At 46.7% G+C, this 10882-nt stretch overlaps 1 protein-coding gene across 2 annotated transcripts; it reads right to left on the bottom strand.

Moving 5' to 3' along the window:
- Nucleotides 1–971: 971 nt before the first annotated feature.
- TMEM254 (transmembrane protein 254) lies at nucleotides 972–9194 on the bottom strand. Of its 2 annotated transcripts, XM_039240512.1 has the most exons (4): nucleotides 9062–9194; nucleotides 6908–7011; nucleotides 6654–6713; nucleotides 972–2672 (listed from the first exon to the last, which is right to left on the bottom strand). In XM_039240512.1, exons 1-4 carry the CDS (start codon nucleotides 9149–9151, stop codon nucleotides 2552–2554), a joined length of 375 nt encoding a protein of 124 aa, XP_039096443.1. In that variant the 5' UTR covers nucleotides 9152–9194; the 3' UTR covers nucleotides 972–2551. The 2 variants fall into 2 exon arrangements, with proteins under 2 accessions (XP_039096443.1, XP_039096444.1); XM_039240513.1 differs by lacking the exon at nucleotides 6654–6713.
- Between the last annotated feature and the right edge of the window lie 1688 nt (nucleotides 9195–10882).

Below are 10882 nucleotides of genomic sequence, written 5' to 3'. Positions count from 1 at the left end.
TAGTCCTTTCTTTTTTGTTCTTCCAAACTACTTACATTCCCAAGATCTCTGGGAGAGGGGCTGGGGGTGAGGAAGAAAACACATTAGTTTGTCTGCCTTCCACGGCTGCTTCTGTTAAGATGCTTCTGGTCCTTTCTCCTCCAAACACAACAAGCATGTCTCTCCCATATCACCATCACGACTGCCACACAAGGCCAACAGCTCTCGCATTTGTTTTCTTGCCCCACAGACTTAATTTCTATGCTCCTGGGCTGCAGAGGAGGGGAGAGACACAAGAACCAGTTGGGGTCTGGCCTGTGTGATGTGAAGTTATGGTATGTAGTTTACAGCCTTACAAAATGGTCTATACCACGTACTCATTAAGATCCTTTTTTACTGTAAGCCATGGTAATACCCCAACTGAGATAATAGTTTATACTTTTGGCGCTTAAAAAAGTGAAAATATTCCTCTTGCCTGCTGCATAGGCTGTATCAGATGCTGAATGAAATATAAGTGAGGGGCGTCTGGGTGACTCAGTCAGTTGGGCATCCGACTTTGCTCAGGTCATCATCTCTTGGTCGGTGGGTTCAAGCCCCATGTCCAGCTCTGTGCTGACAGGCTGGAGCCTGGAGCTGCTTCAGATTCTGTGTCTCCCTCTCTCTGCCTCTCCCCTGCTTGTGCTGTCTCTCTTGCTCTCAAAAATAAATAAGCATAAAAAAAAGAAATATAAGCAAAAACAAAAGGGGAGCAATCCTGCGGTGAAAGGAGACACTCACGTCCACCCACGGCTTTGTGTGTGGAAGAAGTGGGTTCCCGGCAGCTCTACAAACATAACGAGGACATAGGCCCTGCCGCTCGGCCAGTCTACATGCCTTTATGAGTGGGAAACAAAGCCTTGATATTTGAACTGTACCAACCGTTCCATGAATAGAGTCCCCTTGGAAAAGAGTAGAATCAAATGTGTGGCAATAACAAGACTGACATACAAAAGAACATTTGAACAGAAGGCAATTCACAGCATTTATTCAAGTCAATCCATTTCGTTCAATAATCTGCCACATCGTTGCTGTCGCCATCACCATAATATTGTCGTTATTATTTCTCTTTTGAGAGGGCCATGCTTTTAAAAAATCTGGGTTAGGTTTCCATGGTGTTTCACCCTATGACTAAAAACCTCTCTCTTCACCAAAAGGCAACCCCTTCACCACCAGGGCAACTGGAAAAACTGAAATTTAGTTGTAGAAAGTGATCGCCACCAGAAACAATTCATAGTCCATCACCTTGCAGGGCTGTACTCTTACTTACTTGGGGCCTCTTTTGGGGCGAGGGGGCTGCCTCTCGTAAATGTTTGCTTAAAACAGGTAACATGCCCTCCTGCATCATAGAAGGAAAACTAAGGTCTAGTCCCTCGAGAACAGGTCCTCCTGGAAAGGAACCTTAATGGCCCCTGGGTGACTGGGTCATTGTGCCAAGGTCAGGGGGCAGAGGCAGTGACCCTCCTGCTGTGACCAGTCAGTAGTAAAAAGGTCCCATCAGGTGAATGGGAGAGGTAGTCGCTAGCTTCCAGTTAGAAACTCTAGCTCAGGAATGTCCGTGTTAAGAGTAAGCCAGAGCTGGAGGGAGATGTTAGAGTCTGGGAAAAAGATACAGCCTTCCCACCCGGGGGCCCACATAAAGGTGACGCCACCAGCCACGGGCGGTCCTGTGCCTCTCGGAGAAGAGAGTCCACTGAGTGGGTTCTGCGGTTTCCACAGAACCACAGGAATGACGCTGAACATGTGCAAAGTTACATCAGTTTCCGTCCTTCATCCAGAAAACACTGCTAGGACACCTGTGGGCAAGGCAATGGGCCAGCTGCCGAAACAAAAATCTGTCTAAGATGTGAGCCTGACCAGAAGCAGCAACCCAGCAGCGGCCTTCAGACCCCTGCACACCAGAGTGCTGTGCCCTAGGGGTGCATGGAGGGAAGGCTGGCTTCCGGCTGGCAAGACCAGAGAAGGCGTCCCCCAGTCCTCTCCTCTCGGCACCCGGCGTGTCCTCTGTGCCTCTATGTCGCTGCTCAGCCTGGCCCATTCCATGCATCTGCTCATCTTTCTGATCTTTCTTGGTGCTGAGAGAAAAGGAAGTTCGAGAGGATACGATCCTGCCTCACAGATGCCTACTGTGCTTGGAACTGATATGTTATGGAAATGTCACTCTGTCTTGGTTCAGAAAGGTGCAGTAAACTGGGGGAAAGACAAGCTAAGATGGGGTGAAAAGAGTGTAGTATTTTAGTCAGAAGGCGGGAACAAAATTATACCAATAAGGAATTTTAGTGCACAGCTTACACCAGATAGAATGAGCCCCGGCACTGCCGAGGACCTCAAGAAGACAGCTGGAAACCCTGTCTGCAGAACTGGGAAGCTTAAATCCTTCCTTGTCATGAGTCGGGCTCAACGAGAGCATATGAAGTAATGACTAACTAGAGGGTCTTAAACTTCTGGGAAGTAGAAAGATCAAGTAAAGTCAGCAGCTTCCTTGCCTTGTGAAGTTGAAGGTCAAAAGTGTAGGGAAAGCATTTGAATATCTTCCTTAAGTTTGTTTTTGGCGTTTCGGTCTGTAAGCAATTAAGATGGAGAGAGACGCCACCCCAAAGAGGAAAGTCTGTAGGAACCAGAGCACTTGAGCCCGACCGTCCGTGATGCCTTTAGACCTAAAAATAAGAAAGAGAGAAACTTAACCACCAGAATTTTAATGTTATGGTTTCCTAAGAGTTAGTCTTGCATTTTTAATTTTTTTTATTATTTATTTCTTTACATTTCTTTTAATGTTTATTTGTTTTTGAGAGAAAGAAATACAGAGCACAAGCGGAGGAGGGGCAGAGAGAGAGGGAGACACAGAATCTGAAACAGGCTCCAGGCTCTGAGCTGTCAGCACAGAGACCGAAGCGGGGCCCAACCCACGAACTGTGAGATCATGACCTGAGCCGAAGTCAGACGCTTAACCGACTGAGCCACCCAGGTGCCCCTGGTCTTCTATTAAAAAAAAAAAAAAAGGATTCCTTCTGTCTACTTTTATTAGGCTTATTTTTGCCATTTTCCTCCAGTTTCTTAACTCACGTGGTTAGTTCATTTATTTTCATTTTTCTTGTACATTTAGGATGGTACACTCTTACCTCAGTCACAGCTGGCTACTGCCTATGGCATGGAATTATAAAACTGTTTCCCCTGTGACTCTGATGAACGTAAAGAGTTAAAAAGCACTGGGATGCCTTTAGAGGAAGAGTTTTGAAGGTAGACCCAATTTAAATCCTAGCTTGGCCAGCTACAAGCTGTGACGCCTGGGCAAGCCACTCCTCTCTCGACTCTGTTTCCTCCTCTGAAAAACCAAAGTATCAGTGTTTATCCCAGCAAATTTGGGGATGATTTAGGAGATGACATACACAAAGTGTTTAGTCAAGAGCCTGGCTCACAAAAATAATAAACGCCTGGCTATGGCCATTCAAACTGCTTAAAACAGCTCAAAACAAAAGGGCCTAACAGAAATGAATGGCTTGCTGGTCTCATCTGTAAATAAAGAAGTCTCATGTGGGTGACTTCTAATTTAGAAGACTATTTGTAGAAATGACATTGTTTTCCACACTAACAGATTAAAGGAGAAAAATCATATGATCATCTGGATACATGCAGAAGCATCTGAGAAATTACAACACTGATTCTGAACACAAGTTCTCAGCTAACTTAGAAACAGGATGGAACTTCCTTACTCTGACAGAGGAGGTCTACGTGATGCTAGAAAAAACAGGGTGCAAAATTTGAAAGATCTCCCTTTAATCAGCAACAACGCAAGGGCCAGTAGATATGAGGAATTCATGTTCATTCAGTGCTATTTACAATAATAAAAAACTAGAGACTTAAAAGTCCATCGGGGGGGATTTGTGAATACAGTGAGGCACAGCCATAGAATAGAATACTATGCACTAACAGAGGCAAATTTATAGATGTAGACATGGAAAAATAGGCATATGTGACAATGGAAAAAGTGATAGAAGAGTTTATGTCTATATTTATATATATTATGGTAGCTATGAAGTCAAACATAGAGTCCCATCTTATCTCTGGTTAAAAGGGATTCACCAATTCCTTGTTATTGCTGGGTAGTATGATTTGGGGGTTACATATATACATTCACTTAAATTCATTCATTCATTCATTCATTCATAATGCAAATGGAGTATTTATTCTGAGGTACAGTGACAACTGACATACTGCAACATGTGGGACCATGAAAAAAGAATTTCAAGAGCATAGGAAGAGTGACCTAAGCTCTCCATGCCTGCTCCCCGGCTACCCTTCAGAGACTCGGACAGCACGATGTTAAATTTGCGTCTTTTGGTTTTCACAAGAGACTCCAAATGCCAGTAACAGTACAGGTGTCAGATACTCCAACACTGTGAATTCGAGGAGTGAGACCACACCTCCAAGCTAAGGTTCCAACACAAGGCGGAAGGGGCCAGTGCACAGGGCTACTAGTGCTACGGCATTTCCCGTCACAAGTCAGACTCAAAGAATCGCTTCAACAGAACCATCCAAAGAGCTTGATCTGAGTCCCCTGGAATTTAGGGGAAGAGATTACTATCTGATTCTAAAGCTTAAAGACACAGGTTTAGTTTGGGACGCCTGGATGGCTCAGTCGGTTAAATGTCTGACTTTGGCTCAGGTCATGATCTCATGGTTTGTGGGTTCGAGCCCCGCATGGGGCTCTGTGCTGAACATTTACTCAGAGCCCGGAGCCTGCTTCACATTGTGTCTTCTCTCTCTGCCCCTCGTCCGCTTGCACTGTCTCACTCTGACTCTCAGAAATAAATAAATATTAAAAAAGCTATTCTTAAAGACTCAGGTATAGCTTGCCTAATGGGAGACCAAAGATACAAGGCCGCAACTGGAAGTGCATGTACCTGCAGATTTCTTGCACTGGAAGGGTAAGGAAGCTGTTACTGTGAGCCCTCCAGATCTGGCAGAAGGCCATGGGCATGGGCGGGCTTTAAAGGAGCCCTGCCCCAGAGGCCCTAATTGAAGGGTAGAAGAGATCTCAGTAAAACTCCCCTCATTCACAGATCCTGAAGGGCAACTGCAAGAGGCAGGCTGGCGGCGGCATCTGAAGGACCCATCAGGGGAAATGCAGAAGGGAGGTCCGCAGCGATGGCCTGGTTTCTCAAAAATCCACTGGGGCTCTGCCAGGGAAAACGAGCCAAAACCGGGCATGCAACAGCCACAGCCCGCAGCTGCCTGACCACAAGGAGGACAGTGCCCAGTTCCCCCCAACGACTCCCACCATGGCGGGCCACAAGCAGCTGTCGCTATCAAATAGGAAAAAGGGATGGCCTGAGAGAGAAGACACCAACCACACTCTCTTCCCTGCAGCAGGCTCCTGAGCCCCAGCTGGATGAGAGCAGACACTTTTGACTTTGGTTAACTTAATGGATTTAATCAACAGCCTGGAGTGGACTGGAAAACCTACGGAACTGCTTCGGATTTCATCCGCGGCTGGGGGGGGTGGGGAGGGGAGAGGTGGACAACAATCTACAGGGGGAGTGTAACTGGAGAGGTATGCACCCAATAGATATTAACTGCTATTAAAACAGTTGTTCTAAAGTATGTTAGTTCTCACCTTTAGAATACAACAATAACGGAGGTGACAGTTCATCTCGACCAGAAAAAAATTAGTTGCAAAGTAAATCTGGCGGGACAGTAACTACTGCTTCATGCCAGCACGCTGTCTGTACGATGTGCTTACGGAAGTACTAATGTAAAGAGAATCCTTCCAAGTATGCTCACACAGTATTAACTTACATTGGCATCTGCTGAGCGGAGTCTAGCCCAGAGGCTTTTTCATTTTTAACTTGCAGAATTAACCCAGAATTATTTGTGGAGCTTGAAAACAAATAACATAGTCCCATTTCTGAAGCAAGACCAAATCAGGATCTCTCGAGAAAGTTCCTCAGGCGACTCAGTCATGAAACTAGGACTGAGAGTCATTGGCCTACGTCCGTATCTGGGCTTTTTTCTTTTTATTAAAAAAAAAAACAAAAAACTTTTTAATGTTTATTTATTTTTGAGAGAGAGAGACAGAGTATGAGTGGGAAAAGGGGTAGAGAGAGAGGGAGACACAGAACTTCAAGCAGGCTCCAGGCTCTGAGCTGTCAGTCTAGAGCCTGACATGGGGCTCAAACCTACGAACTGTGAGATCATGCCCTGAGCCAAAGTCAGACGCTCAACGGGTAGAGCCACCCAGGTGCCCCTAACTTGGCTCTTTTTCAAACTAGAAAGCAAACTCCAGATATTTTGTTCTAGTTGGAACTGTTCAGAGAATATTTTAAAAATGAGAAAAACCATCTAAATTAAGTTGCTCATTAACTGACTATAACTGACTAGCCAACACAAATGAAATGAATCCATTTGTTAAATATTTACCGAGTACTGCCTCTGGGCTAGGCTCAGTATTGGCATGGAGATTCAACCCTACCCTGAGAATGCTCTTGGCCTACAAGTGCATGAATTATTTAAATGTGGGTACTCTCAACTTATATCAGATACCAAGAGAAAAATGACAAAGACCTATTAAAAACAGTTACTTGCAAAAAAAAAAAGACAAACAACAACAACAAAAAACCCAAAAAACCCCCAACACTTACTTGCACAAAACCATGGCATACAAGGCCTCTCCCACGTGAATCAGCCAGGCAAGCCAATACCTGAAACAAAAGTCATCCTAGCTTAAGGTGACGGTTATCTGCTGATGAAATCAAACACAGAAACCTCAAAAAGAAAGGTGCCTTAATGTGAACTAGCAACACTCTTAGACGTCCAAAGCCAAGGGCAAGCCTTCCAGGTCTATGGTAGGGCTGGAGCTGCAGGGGCCACATCCCACTTCCGGAGCTCTCCTTACCCATTGTGCAGGAGGGTGTGATGGTGGTCCACCAAGTACTGAGTGAAGAGGCCCAGGGGCCCTAGGCTCTGGTAAGGAATACTCTGAGGCCAGAAGACAATCCACTGAAAAAGAATCAGAGGCACAGAATACCTATTAGGTCACTGAAATCAGGTCATGTTTATCTTTGAGAGAAACCATGAAATAATCCTGATTCTACAAAAACAACTAAAGACCAAGGAAACTGAATTAAGTCATCTGGGCTTCCATTCTCCATTTCTATTTTCCTTCTTCCTCTCTTCCTTCCTTTCCTTTCCTTCTTTTCTTTCTTTCTTTTAAGTTTTATTTATTTATTTTAGGAGAGATAGAAGGCAGTGAGAGCAGGGCAGGGACAGAGAGTGAAGGAGAATCCCAAGCAGGCTCCACACTGTCAGCACAGAGCCCGATGTGGGGATCAAGCTCGCAAAACTGTGAGATCATGCATGACCTGAGCCTAAATCAACAGTGAGGCGCTTAACCGACTGAGCCACCCAGGCGCCCCTCCACCTAACATTTCCTAAAAGCTATTCTGGTGGGAGATTTACACCAAGGAAGCTATGTGGTTATCAGACTCTGTGTCCGGGCTGAATGACTTCTATTCTTAATTAATTCCACCCAAAACATTATTTTATGCAGGTTATTAATAAGTTTAAGTTTCCACGCCCTGGCTAGCTTCTTTACTGCAGAAGCTATGGCTTGAACCAAACCCCCATTTAACTTAGAATTCCTTAGAAAGAAGAATTCCTCTTCTTTCACTTTTCCTACCTCTAAAACCTCTAAATCCACCTCTCTGGAGCTGAAAAATATGTGAGTCAAGTCTGTGAAGTGCTAACAGCAACTATCTAATCACATTAGGTTTGTGTAATTGGATCAACTTGTCTCTATGTTGTAACCTCTGCCGGATTTTTCTGAGAATAATAAGTGCCAACAGGTCCAAAATGTATTGTCTCATTCAGAGCTCAGGCAAGAAGAGCAGTCCTACGTCTCTCATTATGTTGTTACCCATCTAAAATTTAAATAAAGCTTAAAATATCACTGCACCCTCCAAAACCAAAAGGAATAGAAAAGGCAGCACCTGGCAGCCCTATAATATCCCAGTTTGAAGTCCCCAAAGCTTTCCTCCATCTGTTTTCTAACTAGTCAGGAACCCAGAACCACAGAATAGAATTGCACCTTTGAAAAATTCCAGTTCAATCCCTCCATTGTACATATGAGGAAATTGGAGCCAAGGAGATCAGATTTGACGACAAACCCCACTGTGGACACGACATGACACTTCTAAGCCCCAGTGTCCAAGGATCTCCCGATCAAGATTCAAATACATTTGCCTCTTTTCAAAATTACACCAACCTAGTCCCCAACCTGCTTTTCCAGGCGTCCCTATTATCTTTCTAAAAGAACTGTCGGCGAGACAAAAGTCGCTCCTCCTCTCGGCAGAGATCTCGTCTCCCTGATCCCATATCTATGCCATAACATTTATATCCTCTCTATCCCTTCTTCAGGTGCATCCCCGTTTCCCAAACCATTCCAACTGTCTCAAACATGGTTTCGGAAGCCCTGTCCAGAGCCGGCAGGCCTACGGCAGCCTGTCTACGTGAATTCTCCTCGGTGAACTCTACTCACGCTGGGTTACACCGTAAGAAGTGTAGAGGGGCGAGCACGCAAAGGCGGGCCCACCGACCTTCCGCTAACCCAGGCAACCGCGGAGCGCGCAAGCGCGTACCTCGCGGCCCGAGCGCCCCTCGCCCTACGGGGGCCTGGAGGGCCCCTCCCAACGCCTCACCGCGAAATAGCCCAGTCCCAGGACGGTGACCAGCGAGGGCAGACGTCTGGCTCGACGGAAGTAGGCAGAAGCAGCCCTGCGGGCCTCGGACCTCATCACCACCATCTTGAAAGAGCTATACGCTGAATCACGGGGTGGGGAACCATCCCCGCCCCCGCCCCCATCCCGACAAAGCCCGCGGAGCCGGTTTCTCAGGACCGAGAGAACCCGGGAAAGGCGCGGGCACAGGAGCGCGCCTGCGCCTTCTTCCCCGGGCCTGGTCCCCTGTCCCTGGGCTCCGAGCCGCATTGCGCCTGCGCGACCTCCCCCGGGGCTGGCGAGGGACCCGCGCTCCGAGCGGCCGCTCCCCTTACCGTGTAATACCCAAATGAAAGGATGATGACGGCGAACCAGAACAGACTGCCCCTCTGGAAGTGCGCCTTACCGCCGGCCGCTGTCCCCATAGCTGCAGCACGGCCGCCAGACTGCGAGGTGCGCGCTCCGCGGCGCGCGCGGAGGGGAGGCGGGGCCTGGGCGAGCGCTCCTCCCCCCTCACTCCCGCCCGCCGGAGGCACCTGCGGGCTGGGAGACTCGGAGAGGCTTGCTGGGCTCTGGCCACAGGGACGGGTCCAGGTCTCGCAGGGAAGACACCCCCCTCCTCCCGTGTGTGGCACTTCCCCGGGCTTGAAAGGAAAGTGTTGGAACAGATGGTGCTTTCCGCCTCCAGTAACCGCGAGCCTGAATGAATGGACGCTCTTCCTCTTCATTCGCGAAGATGTATGAACCATACAGCACAGCACTCAAGAGCAGAGGCTGAGGAACAGACGACTTGGGTTTAAGCCCTGCCTGTGCCACTGATTTGTGACGTAAGCCTACACTAGTCAGTATTCAATAACAAAAATCCAAGTGAGGAATTGGTCAAATTGACTTTACTGAAGGATTCCCGAATGGGGCAGCACCCATCTAGCGAATCAAAAGGAGTTGCGGAGAAGAAAGGGTTTTTTTGGTTTTTGGTGTTTTTTGTTCGTTTGTTTTAAGACAGAGAAAGGGCATTAAATAAAAGGAATTGGTTAGCAAGGATTGTGTTGTTTTAGGCAATGTCTCCCTGCCGAAGGGTAAGGGGCTGACCAAGAAAGTCCAATTATTTGGTTGAAGTTTACATCAGGGAACTGCACTAAGTTAGGTATTAAGTCTTGGATGGGGTCTTAGTTTCTCCATCTGTAAAATAGGGATATATCTAATACTACCTTAGGGCTTTTGGGTGGATTAAATGAGTTAATACCTACCTATAATAACAGCACTGGTAAAGTGTCAGGCCTATAGTGCTTTATAAGTTTTGATTATAAAACTTGTGTCAGGCTCTGTGCTAAGTATAATTCCGAAAGAACTCTGCACAGTAGATTATTGTCCTTCACACAGAAGAAGAGGAAACAACACATAGAAATGTCCAAAGTCATGTAAGTGGGCAGGACTATTGGAATTCAAGTGGTAGCCAAATGTTCTGGCACTCAACGACTCCATGAGGTGTGGAATATTTCCATAACTTCTTCAGTGACATGGGAACAGCCAAGTTTCTGTTTCCTTAATTTTTTTTCCAATGTTTTATTTATTTCTGAGAGAGAGAGACAGCGTGAGCAGGGGAGCATCAGAGACAGAGGGAGACACAAAATCTGAAACAGGCTCCAGGCTCTGAGCTAGCTGTCAGCACAGAGCCCGACACGGGGCTTGAACCCACGAACTGCGAGATCATGACCTGAGCCAAAGCCAGGCATTTAACCAACTGAGCCACCCAGGTGCCCCTTCCTCATTTTTTAACATGAGTGTATTGGTCTACCTTTTTTTTTTTTTTTTTTAGTTTTAAATTTATTTATTTTGAGAGAGAGCACAAATGCATGTAAGTGTGAGAAGGGGAGGAACAGAGGAAGACAGAGAGAATCCCAAGCAGGCTCTGCTCTGTGAGCCGAGAGCCTGACGTGGAGCTTGAACCCATGAACCATGAGATCATGACCTAAGCCAAAATCAAGAGTCCTGTGCTTAACTGAGTGAGCCACTCAGGTGCCTTTGAGCTATGGTTTAAAGAATGAATTCCAAGGGCGCCTGGGTGGCTGAGTCAGATAAGCATCAGAATTTGACCCAGGTCATGATCTCATGCTTCATGGGTTTGAGCCCTACATAGGGCTCTGTGCTGACAGCCT

This window comes from Hyaena hyaena, unplaced genomic scaffold (assembly GCF_003009895.1).
Source record: "Hyaena hyaena isolate Hyena2069 unplaced genomic scaffold, ASM300989v1 scaffold_176, whole genome shotgun sequence".
Classification (NCBI taxonomy): Eukaryota; Metazoa; Chordata; class Mammalia; order Carnivora; family Hyaenidae; genus Hyaena; species Hyaena hyaena.
The sequence above is the reverse complement of the archived record's forward strand: the minus strand, read 5'-3'. Positions and strand labels throughout refer to the sequence as shown.